The 20394-nt window shown below is 41.6% G+C and overlaps 2 protein-coding genes across 2 annotated transcripts in view; one reads left to right on the forward strand and one right to left on the reverse strand.

The window, feature by feature from the left end:
- Positions 1 to 13241, reverse strand: part of LOC124136901 (probable E3 ubiquitin-protein ligase HERC1) — a 74555-nt gene extending 61314 nt beyond the window's left edge. The window contains exons 1-13 of the mRNA XM_046502944.2: positions 13147 to 13241; positions 11169 to 12114; positions 10652 to 10747; positions 10020 to 10235; positions 9388 to 9619; positions 8724 to 8803; positions 6379 to 6475; positions 5780 to 5923; positions 5062 to 5189; positions 4322 to 4466; positions 3982 to 4153; positions 3538 to 3672; positions 2864 to 3029 (exon numbers count right to left, since the gene is read on the reverse strand). Of these exons, the coding sequence (XP_046358900.2) occupies positions 2864 to 3029; positions 3538 to 3672; positions 3982 to 4153; positions 4322 to 4466; positions 5062 to 5189; positions 5780 to 5923; positions 6379 to 6475; positions 8724 to 8803; positions 9388 to 9619; positions 10020 to 10235; positions 10652 to 10747; positions 11169 to 12092 (2535 nt within the window). The 5' untranslated portion in view covers positions 12093 to 12114; positions 13147 to 13241. The remainder of the gene's footprint in view (positions 1 to 2863; positions 3030 to 3537; positions 3673 to 3981; positions 4154 to 4321; positions 4467 to 5061; positions 5190 to 5779; positions 5924 to 6378; positions 6476 to 8723; positions 8804 to 9387; positions 9620 to 10019; positions 10236 to 10651; positions 10748 to 11168; positions 12115 to 13146) is intronic.
- An 11-nt stretch (positions 13242 to 13252) lies between these two features.
- Positions 13253 to 18126, forward strand: LOC124136900 (glutaredoxin-like protein C5orf63 homolog). The gene is made up of 3 exons (XM_046502943.2): positions 13253 to 13342; positions 16152 to 16410; positions 17729 to 18126. The coding sequence occupies exons 2-3, from the start codon at positions 16189 to 16191 to the stop codon at positions 17900 to 17902; spliced, it is 396 nt and encodes a 131-aa protein (XP_046358899.2). The 5' UTR covers positions 13253 to 13342; positions 16152 to 16188; the 3' UTR covers positions 17903 to 18126.
- Positions 18127 to 20394: the final 2268 nt, after the last annotated feature.

Below are 20394 nucleotides of genomic sequence, written 5' to 3' on the forward strand. Positions count from 1 at the left end.
ACGAAAGACCGAATGGGAGTACAACCCACTCGTAGTGCCTGCCTTGAAAGACAAACCTGAGATACCTGTGATGATCCGAATGAATCGGAACATGCAGATAAGCATCCTTCAGGTCGATCGAAGCTAGCCAGTCGGCCGGCATGATCAGTGCTTTCAGGTCCGTCAAGCTCAACATTCTGAACTTGGGCGGCTTGCGCAGGTAGAACTCGTTGAACGATTTCAAGTTGTGAATCATTCTGAGTTCGGCACTGTCCTTCTTGGGAACGAGAAATATCCTGGAGTAAAACCCCGGTGTTATTTCTGGTAGAGCTAACTCCCGAACTGCCCTCTTCTCCACCAACCTGCCGATGGCATCGGCGAGGAAGGGAAGATCGGTTTCCGAATAGAAACCTGCCGACGGGGCAACGGTGAGCGGCGGATTCGCTTTGAGATCGAGCCGATAGCCGTACCGAATCGTGTTGACCACCCACGGGTCGTCGAACACTTGTTCCCAATTCTCCCAGTAAGTCTGGAGTCTGGCTCCCACTGGGGAAAGAGAGGGGGGCCGGACGGGCTGCGGCAGGCGCAACTGTCCAGGGCCGTGTGACTCGGGTTCGCCTACGGGCCAACCGAAGTTGGCGCTGTCGGCATACGAACCCCTCCAATGAGAGTCACCTGGAGGGGCCCTTGCCGTCCTTAGACGACTTGGGCTTCCCCCAGTTCCCCTTCTTCCCGCGAAAGGGCTGCTGAGAACCCTTACCGGAGCCCTCAGAGCGGGGCTTCTTCCCGGAGGAAGAAGGACCCGACCCCTTAGGCCTGCTGGACGCAGCAACCTGGGGCGCGCTCCGCTTCGGAGCGGCACCCAGGCGCCTATGCAAGGACCCCACAAGATCCAGTGTGTGCCGAGAGGCCTCGGCAGACACAGCGGCCTGTTGTTCCTTCAGAACCCCAGGGATCTTGTTATTAAACAGGGTCCGAGCAGACCAAGGCTGCGAAAGGAGCACCTCCTGATTGGCAGCGCCCAACCCTGAAGCAACCAGATACGACTGGCGCCGAAGAAAATGGCACGTGCCGGAAACAAAGGCCGAAGCCCCGGCAACGTACTCCAGGGAAGCATTCAAACCGAGCAAGCAGTTGTAAATGCGCTGGTCACGGTCCGTGGGAGAACCTTCGACCAGACTGGCCGCCGCAGCCAGGTATGTGTCTCCGTGAGACATAGCCAGCATGGAGTGTCGAGCGAGGGTGTCCAGCTGTTGCAGGGTACCTTGCGGTACCGTGGCAACCGGTGGGGCACGGACCCCCAAACGCTCCACATGGGCTTCCGCAGAAGGACCAGCCTCGGGAAAGGCAAGGTCATGAACTGGGAAAGACCCTTTTCTCCACGACGGGGGAGGTAACGGGAGACCCCGACCGGAGGCAGCCGTGAAGGCTTTCTCCAAAGACGGCTTAATCCCGCGCAGCAAGGTTGATGCCGGGAAAGCCTTGTCGGACGACTCGTCGTATACCTCGGAGGAACCCACGGAACCGTGGATACCCCGCGGAATCGGCAGGGGCTTTGGCATGTCCTCGAAGAGGTCATACACCATGGCCACGCGGTCCTTAACCGATAGCGGAAGCAACGGTTCGGGGGAAGGACCGGTAACCACGGCAGCCGGCGCCGTACCGGTGGACCCCGCGTCCGAACCCGCGGCCACCGAAGAGGCCGGGGACGGAACAGCCAGCGGCCTATCTTGCGATAAGGCCGCCAGCTTGGAGTCCACAATTTGCGACAACAATGCGGCGACGGAAGCCCCAGACAGCCCGAGGGCCGCAAGGGGATCCGCCGCAGCCGACAAGGAGGTGCCCGCACGGGGGCCCCGACCGGACGAACCGGCCACCACAGGGGTGGAAACGGACTGCGCGCACAGCCGGTACCGCTCAAACTCTGCAGGTCCCAGACCTTCGCACAGGGTGCACCGGGTTTCCTCGCAAGGAACCCTGCACCGCGGGCAACGATCGTGGGGATCCCGGGACGACAAAAACTTTCTGCACACCCCACAACTCCGAGGAGCAGGGGTAGAGGGGGTGGAGACAGGGGACATATCCATGTCAGACATTGATTGTTTTCTAGAAACAAAGAACAAAACATGGTTACAACGCACGCACCACAATGATTCACAAACGAACATTTTCACAAGAAAATAAACGAGCAATGTGAACATATAACATACACATATAACTTTTACTAAAGAAATAAGTTATGTTAACCCCCAAAACATACAAGAACAGGGGAAACGTAAAACACAACGTGCATACGCGAACCCCGCAAGTATATAGAAAAAAGGGCGGGAAAAATTTTCCGTTTGGCGGGAAAATTATAACCAAGCGTAGCTACCGCAACGCCCCATAAAAGCACAGTTTATTAGAGAATAAACGATAATAAATATCACCAAATCTGCAAGGAACGCTTCAGCAGGAGAAAACACGTCTTGCTAAGCAGACAAAGGAGACAAGAGTGAAGGGTGTCACATGGCAGCTAGGTGGCTACGCACGTGCTGCATGAGGTAATTGAGATCTCTGTGGTAGATTTCGCTATAGCAGCAGTTGTGGGAGACAACAGCCTCGGTATAACAGTGGTAACGTATTACTTAATGTAATTTCATAATTTCTGTAAGTTTGTTAACATATGAACAAACATTTGAAACATCAATTATTTCAAAAAGTAATAAGAAGAATGAAAAGCACATTTGGCTGTAAATATTAACAATACCCACAAGAACTTTGATTTAAGTTCAACATGTTCAAATACAAATAGTATTCCCAAATCACTGATATGGTAAACATTGATGTCAATCATGTTATTGATGAGTTAAAAATCATATGCCGAGTTGAATGGTTTTGGTACCTCCTGTACAAGATCCGGTGTGCTTGTGTCCATAAGACGGAAAAGAAGATTGCGCAGTGGACGGGTCTCCCTCCCCAATATGTCTGAGCCAAGTCCTCCAGCCAGAGCCAGTGACAAGTGGGAGCTGAGCAGCTTCAAACACATCAACACAAAGTGATGGTGTTCCCTGAAGAAAGCATCAATACATCAATACTCGTGTTTCCAGTTTAACACATCAAAGGATCTCTGATCTTATACCTAATGACAAAAAAATCACATGATAAACTGACGATATTCTTACAATTTGTTTATTGTTTTGAAAAAACACTACATTTACATATATTCAGTGAAAGAGAATATAAGACGTACAGAAGCGAATGAAAATATTTAAATGTAATCGCTCAACAAATTTGGAAATGGTTTGAGTTAGACAGGAGGAAGATCATGTTGGAAGTATTTTTCCTAATCTAGATATTAACATGACACCATTAACTGACGGACTGTACATTTGACCAATGATGATACAGTGAACCCTGTTTATCCTGAGCACTCATTGAAAATCTTAACCAATGGAACTCCTATCCTTTTACAAACTAATGACAGTCTTCTCACTAATATACATTGTATGCATATGGTTTATGTCTCCATAAGAATATTTCACTGGCCAGTAAGTCAGACCAGGCTTGATTACTCACTCTTTGCTTGGGAATGGTGCTGGAGGTTCTACACTGTCAAAGCCATCACAGTATCTCTCAAGGAATGTTCTCAGTAGCATGAAGGTGTGTTCCTGCAGGTCGATGCAGAACGGGCGATGCCAAGCAATCACATGTCTGCAGATTGATTCACAAGCATAACTGACATGCACAAACAATTTGCACAATAAAGGTTATTTTCATCTTGAAATCAATGCTATATCAATCATTCTTTTGTTTCAGAGTTATCAGTTTTCCACTGATATCTGATATCAATTATCAATATTCCTCCACATACTCGTTACTTTTACGTAAGAAAATGCTTGTCTCAACACAGGACAAACATATTGTACATAATTACATGATGTGATAATTAGAAAAGTGTTTCGTGACAATCAATAGAAGTAAATATCAACATCCATCCTATCAGTACAGCTGCTCACTCACCTGTCGAGTGGCAGTGCTGTCCATGCTATACTGTGAGAGGTGCCTGCAGATATCTGCTGTATGGAGACACCCTCCACTCCTATCACCTTTCGCGGCCGAGTGATGGGACTCTGTGCATGTCCCTGGCCACACTGACCCATGGCATTGTTACCCCAGGCATATACTTCATTATCTGGACAAAACAATAGTCGGTACACATAAACATAATGCTCAACATTAATGTACAGTGATGAAGGAACAAAACAACTATCATGAATACAGTAGTATTGTGCAATATATACATTGTTCAAATGTTATGTGTAAATATAGGAGGTCAAATGATATTTCATAATGAACTGACCATGAGCAAGGGCTAAGCAGTGACTGTCTCCTGAACAGATGTCCACCACTCTGATATTCTGGAGGTCCTCGATCAGATGAGGTCGCAGTGCTGTGAACTCCGACAGTCCGCAGCTCAGACAGGAGCCACTACCCCAAGCATATACCTACATAGTAGCATTGCATAAAGGTGACATTTGTGTAAACAAGATTAAATCATTCATATGACTTCGGACAAGAGTTCAGAATAGTTTAATGTCTTACTCAATATTCAATATTCAAGCTATGAATCTGGACTGGACAAACCAGTGATTAATATGACCCAAATGCCCACAGGAGGTTCAGAGTTGTATGTAACCTCTTCTTATGACATGGATCCACTATTTTAATAAATAAATAAATAATAAAGTTACATTCCGCAGGAAAATTGTTACATTAACATGATTAGATTGATACTTCTTGAGATAGATATGTTTTACATGAGCATAATACTGAATCACCCAAGCATGCTGTGCTGTGTATTAATGTACCATTGTGATCATGAGAATAGACAAAATATGCATCAATTCGATGCTAAAGTGATGCAATTTGAGGGTATGTAAGAAACAGATTACTGCACTCATGCCTGTTAGATACCATTTATCTTACAATTCGCTCATTAGATACATTTTAAAACAACTTGTATGATAAATGGTATCAGCAGCCAATCATGTAGTAATCATTATGTGTCGGGCGTGTTGTATTACAAGAACAATGTTGCACCTGTCCTGTAGAGGTGAGAGCCAGGGAGGACTGACTGCCACATGCAACCTTCCTGATGTACATCCCAATAAAAGCTTCAATCACTTTGGGCTTATACTGACGATTCATATCTCCATGCCCAAGTTTGCCTGTGGACAAGAAATCAAACTGTAGAATGCTGCGATAGATTATGTTTACAAAGAAACACATTATGTAATAACAAATCCTTTCATAGAGAAATAATTTGGATTTGTGTGTTGTTTAATGCCGAACTCAGAAATATACCAGCTATATGACGGCGGTCTGTAAAGAAGCGTGTCTGGACCAGACAATCCAGTGATGGACATCAAGAGCATCTATCCACGCAATTGGGATACAATGACATGCATCAACCAAGTCAGCAAGCCTGTCCACCCGATCCTGTTTATTGCCTCTTACGACAAGCATAGTCGCCTTTTATGGCAAGCAAGGGTTGCTGAAGACCTATTCTACCCCAGATCTTCAGGTCAAATAATTTGGAATTTTAAAGGAGACTAGCCTCAGCAAATTGGAAGTCCTGGCAAGTTTCATTCAAGTCGTTCAAACATTTAATAATTATGAGTACCCCGGAACCCTAATTTTATGGAGACAAATGTCTCAGTTCCATAGTACAGTCCCTCTTTAGTCTCCATCTCACACTTAATGTCAGTATTCTGTATAATACTTCCAAAGCTAGAATGATCCTACCGAGATTTCATACCATTATCTCCTCCTCCAAATGACCAGACAGTCTTTCCATCCTGTGAGACAGCAATAGTGTGAGAGCTGCCACAGGCAACCTGCCCCACACCTGATATGTCCTTCACATGGCGTGGCAAACTCCGGCTAGAACTATCTCCGTGTCCTAGCAATCACAAATGTTGGCTTCATCATATAATCTAGATGTGCACTGATTGTGATCACAGTTATAAGAATAACATTGCATTATACATTGTTTGAATTACCTATATGTGAACTATTCTACCAACATTCTAAAAATGTACATTTGCATTTCAAAACTATTGAAGAAAAGAAAAATATCTCAGCTATCAAGATGAAACCATATAAAATGTAAAATCAGTTCTATTTCTAAAATAATGGAATGTTAATTCTTGACTAATAACCACATCTCTATTTGTGCAGAGAAACATGAACAATTAACAACTGAAAACACTGATCTAATCTAAACATGAACTTAAAACATCACCAAATTCATACAGGATGCTCTTCCTATCTAAATTTCCTGAACTTGTATTAAAAAAATTTAGAAAGATAATTAAACAATGTTAGCATAATTAAAGTCCAGCACTTTTCACATACCAAGCCTTCCATAGTCTCCCTCCCCCCATGTATACAGCTCCCCATCCTCCGTGACAGCAGCACTGTGTCTGTAGCCAGCTGACACACACTTCACCACCTGCAGCACAAACACCATTTGATATTCTGACATGATGGCTGTGACATATCATGTTCGTAGTGCCTAATATAAAAGATGTAAAATAAATTAATTTTAGGATAAACTGTATATTTATATACTTATCCTATCCTACGCTATGCATTTATTCTTTCGATCCTATGTGGCAATGTGCTTGAATAAAGTTTCCACCTTCTAAAAAACAATTCACCCGAACACACCCCAGCATCACTATGGTCACCACCCAAACTGGGTCACGCATGACTCTTGTACCACTCAATGAACATGTGATCACGCCAGGTACCTCATTCTCTTTCTAGAGCCAACAGGCTAGAGAAGCTGTGATGTGGGGATGGTAGGACGGACAAAAAATGGGTGAGATAGGATGCATATAAATATACAATTGTACAGTGTATGACTTAAAAATGATTTGGAACGACTCCAGCCAATCGATTCAAGAAAACAGGAGACATTTCTGTCTCCTGTGGTTAATAGAGTGCACCTCCTCAGCATCTCTTTTATTGCATCATTGCATACGATCAGCAATATTCACAAAAGGGATCTTTGAACCAATACCTGTCAACACATGTACCTGGCAGAGGTGAAAGGAATAACAGCTACGCCTTGCAGCAACTTGCTGGATGAATACCGAAATTTCTACAGATGAGCAAATCCACCCTCCAACTGGATGCTCAATCTGGTCATCCAAGAAGCTTCTTCTTTGCAAATCTTTGACCATTGATCCAGAAGAACAAACATCTTGCCCAGGTGGGTGTTGAAGGGGGCACCGACAAACTGGAATCGTTGAGTAGGAGTTGTCTCAGACTTGCCAATGTTGACAAGTCAACCGAGATGATGGAGAAGACATTGTGTGAGATGTTGAAGACGGATGTCTGGATCTTCGTCAGTCAGAATGCTATCGTCGCTGTAGGATTTGAACACTATTCTCTGAACGTGTAGGACCTTCATGATGGGCCTGGTGAGGCGGATAAAAAGCAACGGGGGTGAAGAAAATCCAAACGGGAGCATCTTCCATTGGTAGTGGTGGCCTTGGAAAATGAACTGAAGGAAATGGTGGTGGTCCTGATGGACAGGAATGTGCAGGTATGCGTCCTGTTAATCTAGGCTGGCCAGGAAATCGCCAGGACGAATGAGTGTATGAAGGAGTGCGATCCAAGTCATAAGGAAATGTGGCCGTTCTTCCAGGTAGATCGTGTTGAAGGTGCACGGCAATCGGACCGAGACATTCAAAGGCTCTTCCAGAATTGTTAGCTGGCCGGATACACTCATTGAGGAGGCTGGAAGTCATTGATGGTGTGCCAATCATTGGCAGACAATATCCGTTAAGGAGCATCGTCATGATGAAGGGGTTGTTGAGGATGACCCAGTTTCTGCCGAACAACCCCAATCTTCTTTTAGGTGATTGTCCTTCTGCACATGCAGAGCAATCTCCTGTATGCGGTTGTCAAATAAACATTGAGAAGAACAGGGTAGCTGATACAACTGAGCCTTGAACTGATCATCCCAAGAGCATTGCTGGGGTATTGCTCTGCAGCCATGACCGATCCAGCATGGAAATCGTGGCAGACAGATGACAGAAGATGGTTTCTTGACAACAAGTGATGAAATGTTTGGAGTTGAAGGCTTCAAATTCTTTTGTCAGAATCATGAGTCATGGTTGGATTTCCTGGCGACGACATTTCTGGAGATAAACCAAAAAGGCTTATCTGGAAGAAGGCTTTACTCGGATCAATGAGAAAATGGGCTGCACTTCCCATGACAGTCACAACACCACAGGTGTGGGTCAGATGTCGAAAAGTACAGCAGCAGTGAAGGTAAGTCGGGTGCTATTTTTCTTTCTTCCCCATCTTCAACTAGATGAGGGTAAACACGGGTTACACAAAGCCAGTAGAAAAAAGCGCACAGGAAACAAAACAAATTCTCTCTGTAGACAAACACAACTTCACACAGAGGCGATGCGAAAGAGAAAGATGTGGCAGAGATAGACAGGTGATCAGGTGATGTAAGGTCGCTGTGCACGGGATTACTTACTTGGCCTAAGTGTTCAGGTGCAATATTTTTTAGAAGCTGGAAACTTTGTCCAAGCATGTTTCCACATAGGATCGAGGAAGAAAAAAGAAAAGCATGGTGTGAGATAGGATAAGTTTAAATATTGAACTCATTTGTGGATGAGCTCAGCTTTGAAATATCTATATCAAGGAAGTTTCCTCATCAATTTAAGATCATATACCTTTCCAGTCAACGGTCCTTGCACAATTTTGGGACTCTTCTGTGTAGAATTGTTTCCATTGCCAAGCTTTCCATAATCACCTGGCAGTTGAGAAACATAGCATCAACACTTGGGGAATATGTAGAGCTTTCAAGTCTTATAATCGTTAGTACTGATTGAACTGGGTGAGAATTTAATCAATCATTTTTTACTTTCCCATTTGCAAAACAAATACAGTTAAGCTGTTATTCTGAAATGGTTGTTTGCATATGATTATGTTGGATTAATAAGTACTGTGGTACATTACGTGTAGAGCTACAAAAAACTGCCTAATTTGAGTGAGTGAGTGAGTTGGGTTTTATGCCGCTTTTAGCAATATTCTAGCAATAATATTACAGCAGGGTACACCATAAATGGGCTTCATACATTGTACCCATGTTGGGAATAGAACCCAGTGACGAGTGAACACTTTAATCACCAACCCCTAATATGTGTATATATGTATATTACCAGGATCATTTTCAAAGAAAGTTTGTAGCCTTACATCAATGTAGTGAACACTATACTAACACACATGTTATCTTACAGTATTTGATAATCTTCCTATCATATGATCATGTGATAATCTTCCATATGAACTAAGCATATGCACTCAGGATAATCATTTCTAAGAGTGTGCACTAACCGTCTCCCCAGCTAAACACTTCCCCTTCAACAGACAGAGCAAGTGTGTGACCATCAGATCCTTTGGAGGAGGAGATTTTCTTCATCCTTCTCTTTGGCTCAAAGCTGAGTTTCTTGGGCTGGGCCTGGTTGTTTGAATCGCCCAGTCCGAGCCTGCCATAGCTTCCTTTCCCACAAGCACTCACTGACCCATCATTGTGGATCAAAAATGTACAAAACTGTCCAGCTTCAATCTACAGAAAAAAATTATTCTTACTTCAACCAAAGAGTTTTGACATGAGTTCTCTTACATACTAACTTGTTTGATTTTTCTTTAATGACATCACATCAATTTTCACACATTAAAAATTAAAATCTGATTTGTACAGAGCACATACAAAAACACTGTAAACATTGATTCCTTTAAAAACATTCCCATGGCCCTCTCAATGCTGAAGAGATGAACACTTAAAATCTGTGACATAATATGATTACTTTCTTGAAAGATAAAGTATCAGAAAATGTTTTGAAAAGTCTTGGAATGCTTTCTCAATTCAATTAAGTAAAAATATATCTAAATTTTAACATATCTAAATGCACAAATTTGCAAAGCTTTCAAATTCATATGAGGTTAAATTCAGAAAACATGTCTACCTGCTGACAGTTACTGAAGGAGGACGCCTGCTTTGGTGTGAGTATCTTCTCCTGACTGCCCTCAGCCAGCTGGTGACTACTGTTGCTGCCCCACACATACACATCACATGGCTGGGGAGAGATGGTGGATCCAGACAGGACATTGTTGGCAGGACTGTTCCTATTTTCATCAGGTCCAGCACTGCTGTTGGCATATTCCTCTGCTAGTTGTTGCAACTATAACACCATTCAATAATGCTGTAAACATTGCACCAATGCGTAAATTCTAGAGAATATTGTGCAACATCTTCGAAGACAAATACAGTTCTCATATAATATAATTAATTGTGGGGTTCTTATCATGCTGATTAAAGTGCAAAAAAGGTATGTAATTCATGTTGAGGAGATATCTTCCAATATTAAACAATGTTAAAGAGATCGAATAAAAACCCAATCCAGTTATATGTAGCAAATCTGAGTCAGTTAATAAAACTGTGCTATAGACGTCTTTTTTTTAAAAAAAAGTGTTCATACTCATGTAATTCCAGTGTTTTGGAATGAAAAAAATAGAAGCCTCATGAAACTTAAGTACTTTTCCAGGCCTTTGTAAACTCATTACAGAATACATCGTTTATAAAGAAGCCTCAGATTACCTCCTCCAGTAATAAAAGACCAGCTTCATACATAGCAGTGAGGCCTGCTTCATCTCGATCAGGCTTTGTTTTCCGTTCAAAATTTGTTGGACCTCCCTAAAATATGTGAAAGGTGATGATGACAATGATGACAATAATGATGATTAAATTAAATTTCAACAATAGCATGTTCATATGTATAGCATAAAAAGTATGAACTTTACAGTATATCTATAAACAGAGAGAGAAAACACTTATCATGATCATGATCATTAACAATAACAAGCCTATACACAGAACATGCTAAATCATATAAATAGAGTACTTCCAAAACAAATATATTTACAAGCCCTTTGGCTAAATAAAAAATTGATACCTAACACTTATTCCGTTCATAGCTACAAGATAATGAAAGTAAAATGAAACTTGGTTGAAAGAAATCACAGTGTTTTCAACCTGTACAATAATATTCACATGAACACAAACATATTAGAAATCACAGTAATTAGTTAAAATGTAAAGAAACATAACAACATACAGCTGAATTCTTCATCTGTTGAAGGGTTGTTTCAAAGAATGTCCAAGAAATCAGGCCATGTTTGCCCTGGTTCCCTCGCTTCTGCTCAATTTGAGCTGCAGATGACACCTGAAGAGCCAGTTCAATCCATTCCAAGAGATACCGAAGTGAGCCCCTTTGAGCAGCTAACAATAGCATTAACTCGGATGCAAGTCGCTGACCACAGTTATCTGCCCCTGAGGAGGGACTGGCAGCAGAACATAGAAATTTAGTCACTTGATTCAGGGAGTCAACACCTAAAGGAGTCAGTTTTGTCTCATTTGCTAGTGACAAGGGCGGAAGTGATGTTACAATGTCTACTGCTGTTTGAAGGACGTCATTACAAAATGAAAGCTGACCAGACTGCCCTGCTAGATTCCAGTTCTGTCTCAAAAGTGAAAATAACAAGCTAAGACCAGTTTTCACTCCCATTTCAATAAGAGCTTCATTACCTGTCACAAACCTCAGTGATGGATTTCTGGATTCATTGCAGTTCTGGTCTCCAGAATCAGTTTGTTTACAAGGTTTTAGCCCTTGTCTATCATGATATTTACTGGAAACTGCATGATATACTCTCTGTAGTATGACAAGTCGCTGTTGAAGTTTCTGTGCAAATGGCGTGTTACTACAAACAACTTCAGCTAAAAAAAGCTGACTTGATCGAAGCGTATTCAACAAATGTTCCTGTTCGTCCAGAGAATATGCATCTCGCTCAAAATCAGGAAGTGTAGGTCCCCTTAGGTGTATGGCTTGTTGTGAAACTGGCTGAACTTCTTTGTTTGATTCCAACCTATTGTAAAGTTCTCTTAAACCATCTTCTGTTGTTATAGATTCACAATCCTCTGACACCCAACTGGAGTTAAAGTGTTCAATCCACTTTACTTTGATTTGCTGTGTAGCAGACATGTTCAGGCATGTGATAAACCACCTGGGAATAGAAATTATCAAAGAAATATTTGAATGTGTTGCAACATGTGCAAAAGACAGGGATTCATAGTACTTAACTATGACAGTCACATATTAGCGATATTACCACACTAACTTATCATATCATATTAAAAAAACTTAAAACTATTATAAAATGTTACTTTCCACTATCATGTTTTTCGGGGGCACGGGTGGCCCAGTCGTCTAAGGCGCTGTGATTCGCTGTGCAGAGTTGCGTCCCTTGGGCACGCCAGAAACCTATGATTGTTGGTTCGAATCCTGGTTCGCCCCGATTATGTTTCTAGGTTTGTCAGCACCATACCCGTGCTCGTGGGTTTCACCGGAGTGGTAAACGTCTGAGACCTGCATCACTTGGGGCTTTCCTCCCACATTAAGCTGACACGGCGTGATATAACTGGAATACTGTTAAAAGCGGCGTTAAACCCAACTCACTCACTCACTCACTATCATTTTTTTCATCAGACAACTTTATTGAGCATGTTGAGAAAACAGAACTTACCCAGTGGATATATGGTGTTCATATCTCTAATCAACATGATCAACGAGGAAATAATTCATGAGAAATTGTATAACACAGCAGCAGAATTGACAATAAGAATAATCTGCTATGAATGTCATCCAAAGAATGATTTACGAATTTCATGACCCTTACAATGTTTATCAAGTTGTGAATCGTGCAATCAGTGCTCTTGCAGTCTTTGATTTGTTTCCTTTGTATGTACAAACATTTCCTCCCTCAAAATAAGCATGGACACCATGTTTACACACAAACCACAATGTATGTCATCAAAATGTAAAAACTGTTCCGAATCATTGCTTTGAAAGTTGCTTTATCCACCTTGCGTATTACTTTACATTAATGTAATATCTTCAGCTTAGTTGTGTGGGATCATATATATATTGAAATGAATGTTCTTTGGTTGCTGCAAAACAGATTACATGCAAAAACAAAATATATGGCACCAGAGTTTGTAATAAACAAAAGACCGCACATGTGTCTCACTGTACCTACGTAGTATTCGTCCTTGACACTATTACAGGATATATCTTAACATTATTCCATATCTCAGTCAGCTGTCATGCTGAAGCGTCTGCACTGCAGTAAATATAACGTACGCATGCGCAAAGACGTTTATCCGGCGGAAGCAAGTGCCCACACGTGTGTTTGTTTTTATTCCGGTTTTGTGATCGATAACTGCATTTGACAGGTACGTGATTTGGCAACATGTTATTGCCATTGTAGAAGGGCACGAGACAAACACACGCTACGGGTGTGACACGTTTTATTTCGCCAATGGAAGATCATATATTTTCCACCCTGAAACATAATAAATTTAAAGGAATATAAGAAATAATCTACATCCAGTCATCGACATCACAGTAGTGCAAACCGTTTTACATTACAAACAGATCTTACTCTTCTGTTAGGTGTTATTGTGTACAGTATTATGGCAATTGATGTAAGAGACAAATAGATGATATAATATATGGATTATTATTCTAAGTGTAAACACATTATGAATCTCTTACAAAATACATAGATGCACATACATTTATGGGTGTGACTAGGGCTGGGACGAGTACTACCCGGGTACCCACCTTCCTATTATCCGACCCTACCTGGGTACCCACTGTAGGTCTCAAGAGATAGGTACAAAATGTCCGATTGGGCATTTCTTTACCTTAGCACTGGCAAAACATATTTAGATACATGCATTAAACAATCTGGTCATGCAAAACACTGAAGTTGACCAAAGATATTCAAAGATATGAAAAGTCAGAAGGAATGGGTGCATAGTCATAAAGAAATGTGAACATTTGTGACTTGTAGTGTAACCATAGAGTTCTAGATACTTTTTGTCATTTAAACAATATATCACGTGACTAACCACAAGTCTTGGTAGGCCTGTGGGTACCCGGGTCAATACCAATACTCAATACCCACCCGACCCGGGTACCCAAGTTACCCGTCCCAGCCCTAGGTGTGACACCCTTAATGTGTTGCACAAATATAAAAACAGACTTTTCATGTAATAGTGTATCTACCCTGTGGGTGAGACTGGGGTGTCTTCCCGACCACAGTGCTGCAACTTATTATTCTGGATATCTGAATAAAACATATATACTTTTATAACAATGACTAATACAACTACAGTGGTCCCTCGCTACAACGCTACCAACGGGGTCCAAATAATTGGTAGGCGTTATCGACGATGAGCCGTTTAACCGAGGCCGAGGCGGGGGAGCGCTCTCGGCAAATCTCACGATCTTTTCCTTTTCTCGCACATTGCAATGATACAAGTTGTTTACTGTTCATAGTGTTGTGTTGTGACAGCAACTACATGTGAGTTGACAGTGTCGCCTCAAATTGGATTGCCCACTAATTAAGAATATGAACTTCGCTTGTGGTTCTCTTTTATTGCATGCATGCGCTTCTAAGATCAAAGGATGTATAGTGTGAAAAGTTAACTAGTTGAACAATCGTATTTCCGGGACTTGCCGCGGATGTTTTCAAACAGATTATTAGAACTCCATTCAGCGATAAACGGTTGATTATGCAATGAGAAGCGTTATGTGCAAATGAACAACGAACAACAATACAATCATGTCTGTGTAAAACTCTCAGTATTAAAAGTGTACATAAATTTTGGGAGCCATGCGTTACCGCACGTAGTAACCGAGGTAGTGCTTTATCGAAGAGCACAATAGCGAGGGATCACTGTATGCTGTTTACATAAACTTTAAAATATCAATAATAGCTAAGCTTAACAAAAAACGAACCAAACTAAACACATGAAATCACAAAAGAACCTGTATAGCGACATAGACTATGTTGGTACCAACAGGATACTGAAAAGTAGGTGACAAAGAAGTCTACTTTGATACAGAACTTAGCACATGATATGATACAAAATGTGACGTACACAGTATACAGAACTTAACTGAACTGGCGTCAGGTACAAAGAATATTTAAAGTCAAATGCTAGGTAGCAAGGATGTTATATTTATACAATGAAAAAATACATGATGGGGACTCGTGATAATGTCCAGGACTTGAATTGAATGTAGCAATAGCCAATACGGGAAATGTCACAGTAAACACAATCAACAGCACAAGTGTCACGTGACAGTATCCAAGGTCACACAAAAGTCACTTCCAAGAAACCATCTATAGTAAATGTTGCTGGCGGTCTATGTCATTCCTCTATGGCAGTAGTCCTCACTGGGGCTCCATTTGTAGGAGGGCAGCACACGCTAGCAAGCACTCCTTCTTCTATGAGAGAACTGAAACTGAGTTTGCTCGTGCGGACAAGTCTTGTTTGGTAACTGCTGTAAGCATGGTAAGAGTGATAGATAGTGACACACTCAGCGTTCCCGTTTACCGGTAATTACCATTTTTTTACCTATAAAATTAGGCTTGGACCGGTAATTCATAAGTACCTTACAATCTTTGTTGTTGAACAAAACATTGGTGATATTCATTTTAGTACATTTTCCGAACAAAGTCAGCCTGTCTGTTACCACCATTTACAGCAACTTCGCCTTGAAATATCAAAAAAAAAGAGAAAAAATTGTGACTGAAGTTTGTGTGAATGACGTATAGATCTAACTAAGTTACTTCCGAGATGACATCTTTGCAATGAGTGAGTGAGCTGGGTTTAACGCCGCTTTTAACAGTATTCCAGTTATATCGCGGCGTCTTTGCAATGAACATGATATTGAAAGAATTAAAACCTAATAATTTTCATGCATACTGTTATTTGTTGAAAGTTGGTACTGGCAAAAATTAGGAGTACTGGTAATTTTTAGAGTTGCCAGCCCACAATGACTGGCCAGTGGGAACAGTGCACACTAGACGCTCACAGTGATATAGAGCAATCTTATTGATTTGTTTACCATTGTCATGATTTCTTAAATTTGGAAATGTATTTTGTAGTCTGCAATAAGGAAGTTGTGTTTGATACCGTTGACTAAGATGAGAAAATCTTTGACTATACAATAACACATGTTTACCAGTTTCAGGTACCCCTGACCCGTCTCATACAGGTTTAGAATGAGACATATGTTGTACCTGTCTCAGTTGGCAATTGCAAGATACAGGCCAGGAACATCTCTCGTACCAGGCAGTGTTCCGGAACCATTGTGGCACAACCAACTTGTTTGGAGGTCCTTTTCAGATTCCAGCCAGCAGCTGCCAGTCCTCACCTTGTACACCAAGCACCCCTGTCCTCTCTGTGATGATGCCAAGGAAGAACTGAAACCATTATCTCATAAGGTTTGGACTTGTTAAGATTCTGATCACTCTTCTCAATTGGAGCACGGTGGGCCTGTTGTCCAAGGCACTGCAATTCTCTGTGCAAAGTTGCATGTCTTGGGCATGCCACAATGTTTTGATCTACAGTTCAACTCCCTGTTCTCCCTGATTATGTTTCTAGGTTTGTCAGCATCATACCCATGCTCGTTGGTTTCACCAAAGTGGTAAATGTCTAAGACCTGCATCACTTCGTGCTATCCTCCCACAGGAACTCGTTATTGGTCAGTAAATAAAATCTCGAATCTACTTTCGCTCCACTGTCGCATCATTTTCCAGCTTACGAAATAAAATTTTGATATTTCGGTAAGGGACATCAATCAAATTTAGATGGCTTGTACATGTGTAGAAATGAGTTGTTTATTGATCTACGGTCAGAAATGTGTTTGCCAGTAAGCGTTTCATAATCAAATCGATCTGGACATTGATGTAAACAAAACCAGCAAGATGGCGAGTGACGCTCCTTTTCTCTACTTATATATTGGGGGTATATAGAGAATCTCACCCGAGCGTCTTTTGATATAAAATATATCAACACAAGTTGATAAAAGTGGAAAAATTCTGAGGCTTGTCAAGGAGTTTTTTCTACTTCTATCAATGAGTGTTGATATATTTAATATCAAAAGACACGAGGGTGAGATTTTATTTATCATCCAACTTTTTCAGTTTGTAGACAGTAATAAGCATTGTCTTAAGTGTAAAAAGTACTGCTTATAGCTTCAGTAGCTGAGCTATTAGTGATGTCATTTGATTGTAACATCATAGTAACCAATGATGTTACAATGGTCTGCAAAGAATTGTGATGCAATTTCATTACAGTGATATCTACAGTGTAGATATCGCTTGATCTCACCCAAGCGATATCTCCTGTGGGAGTCAGTTTTGGATGATAAACCTTATTATTTATTGACCAATAAGTTCCTGTGTTTTCTCTGACATCAAGCTGACACGTCATGATATAACTGGAATACTATTTAAAGTGGCTCTCCTTACTCTCCTTACTCAATTTGCTAATATAGCGTAATGACAATAAGCCTTTTGCCCATGTACAATGATGTGTTAGATGTCAAGAGTTTGATTTCACATGTAAAGTTAATAGGTTCTGTTTCAGTTTCCGTTTATGATGTGTTATTAGCATGTTATGGTTGTTAACCCTTGGATTAATGTTTTTTGGACATAATTGTTTTAATGCACTGGTTAGTAATGCTCAATGATGAATGTCCTGTTTTCCCATGTGTGTATTTACATAAGCCTTTCAAGTACAAGTTCATTTTCTTTGCAGTTTACACTGAAGGAAGTTGATATCACAGACCCGTCTAATAAGGAGTGGTTCAACAAGTATCGCTATGACATCCCAGTGTTTCATTTTGAAGGAGAGTTTCTCATGAAACACAAGGCTGATGTCAATGCTTTGCAAAATGCATTGGATAAATTCAAGAAGAAAACAATTTCATGACAACAGTGTCTTGTAGGAAAAGATATGCATATGGAATTCTTTCTTGACTGGGGTGTGCATGAGCTTGTGTGTCTGTTTCAGTTTCCTTGATCTCAATGTCTATAATTATGTATTTTGATTTTCTTACATATCAGGGGGCACGGGTGGCCCAGTCGTCTAAGGCGCCGCAATTCGCTGTCCCTTGGGCACGCCAGAAACCTATGATTGTGGGTTCGAATCCCGGTTCGCCCCGATTATGTTTCTAGGTTTGTCAGCACCATACCCGTGCTCGTGGGTTTTACCGAAGCGGTAAACATCCAAAACCTGCATCACTTGGGGCTTTCCTCCCACATTAAGCTGACACGCCGTGATATGACTGGAATACTGTTAAAAGCGGCGTTAAACACAACTCACTCACTCACTCACTCTTACATATCAGTGGTGAGAAACCCATTTGCCATAACTGGGATCGAATTCCAGGTCCATGATTGGCTACTCCATGGAGATGACCCAAGGTCAGATTATGACGGACTCATGCTTCAATCAGAATTACCTTTGTCTGTGTTGAAACTATTTCGTTTCAGAGTGTGTAATAAATGTTCTTTGAAGTTATCTATCCACAGTCTTTGTGATTGGTCATACAAGGAATAGGTTACTGGATGACATCATTCTTGACCGTTATGTATACTCACTGCCAAAAGAAAAGTGAACCATAAAAACACTTAGAGATGTTTGTACGTTAAGAAGAGATGTTTCCAATGTGTATCACTTAATGACAAAACTAACAATCAGTCAAGTGTTACCAAAGATTGTTTTTATTCTTATTACGACATGCTGCACATGATTTCCAAACTTTACATGCTAATCATGCATGGTGCATCTCGAGTCATGGATCTATGTCACTTGTGATGCATTCACGGGAGTCGGTTCTCACAACATCACAGTATGTTCGTTTGTGTGTCAAACCAATATAATATCTCTTGAGGTGAGGTGAGGTGAGGTGATATGGGGTTTAACGTCACGTCCCAGATTATTGCACTTATATAGCATGCGTGTGTGTGTGGCTGCTTGTACTAGTCCTGACTAATGCCGATTACCGGTAATAGTGATAGCCCACAGAGATACCATGCTGCAGTTTGACATGATTACCCCACTCAGACACAGTATACTGACTCCGAGCCGACCAAGTCCTTGTTTTAGTCCCTTAATGCCGAGCACCAGAGAGGGTAACAACAAGTACCATCTTTTAACGTCTTTTGGTATGACACGGCTGGAGACCGAACATCGGACCTTCCGCTCTCTGGGCGGACACTCTACCATAGAGGCAGTCTAATATCTCTTAAATATGAGTAAAAACATATATTGACAAAAACGTATGGTATTCGCGTTTCTTTTGGCAGTGCAATTTTTGGGTGTGCCTGTCAACTTGTAAGGTAGTAATCTGTGTCGCACAGGCATGGTTAAGATTTTCTGTACAGTTTGCCCCTAATATACCTGAGGTGAGGTGAAATGGGTTTAACGTCGCGTCCAAGATTATTGCACTTATATAGCGACGTGCATGCACGTGTGTGTGTGTGTGGTTGCTTGTACTAGTCCGGACTGATGCCGATTTATAGTGCTAGCTCACTGAGATACCATGCCGCAGTTTAACATGAATACCCCACTCAGACACAGTATACTGACTCCGAGCCGACCAGTCCTTGTTTTCGCCCCTTAATGCCGAGCGCCAGACAGGGTAACAACAAGTACCATCTTTTAACGTCTTTTGGTATGACGCGGCCGGGGATCAAACCCCGGACCTTCCGCTCTCCGGGCGCACGCTTTACCACAAGACCACGGAGGCGGCCTAATATACCTGAAGGGTTCGTTGTCGGCACACCTTATACTACTAAGTACCTGGGTACTTATGAGTACAATAAAATGTACCCACCTACTCTCAAGACTACCCCTACACTCTTAAATGTTTCCATTCTCATACAGGGGTCCGTGTGACCACCATCTAGTTGTCTAGGCCCAGTGCCAGCTACACGAGGCCTAGATCGTTATCTTTCACTTTCTTGCAGACTATAGATTATGAAGAGTCAGTAAAAACTCTTCTTTTACCAATGTTGTGAATGGTACCGGTGATGTAATCAAAATCTCATGAAAAGTTATTGCAGGGTACATTTACATGCACAGGGGTAGTTTTGATGATTGATTGTTTGTTTGTTGTTTAACGCCACACTCAGCAATATTCCACCTATATGACAGCGGTCTGTAAATAATTGAGTCTGGACCAGTGATTGACATCATGAGCATCGATCCACACAATTGGGATACGATAACATATGTCAACCAAGTCAGTGAGCCTGCCCACAGGATCCCGTTAGTTGCCTCTTATGATAAGCAAAGTCGCCTTTAAGTGCACTTAAAAGTACCCGAGTACATAGTATAAAGTGTTCCTGCAATGTGAAACAACAAGTATTTGGTGAATACCAGAATAGCAGCACTGATAATTCAAACAGGAAATAAAA

This window comes from Haliotis rufescens, unplaced genomic scaffold (genome assembly GCF_023055435.1).
Source record: "Haliotis rufescens isolate VD_foot unplaced genomic scaffold, xgHalRufe1.0.p SCAF_1, whole genome shotgun sequence".
In the NCBI taxonomy this organism is placed as follows: Eukaryota; Metazoa; Mollusca; class Gastropoda; order Lepetellida; family Haliotidae; genus Haliotis; species Haliotis rufescens.

What these genes read in the sequence shown, in the direction of transcription:
- LOC124136900 (XM_046502943.2), top strand. Translation starts at nt 16,189, where the DNA reads ATGAGACATATGTTGTACCTGTCTCAGTTGGCAATTGCAAGATACAGG. An exon ending in TGAAACCATTATCTCATAAG is followed by an intron (nt 16,411 to 17,728) that starts GTTTGGACTTGT and finishes TTTTCTTTGCAG; the next exon opens with TTTACACTGAAGGAAGTTGA.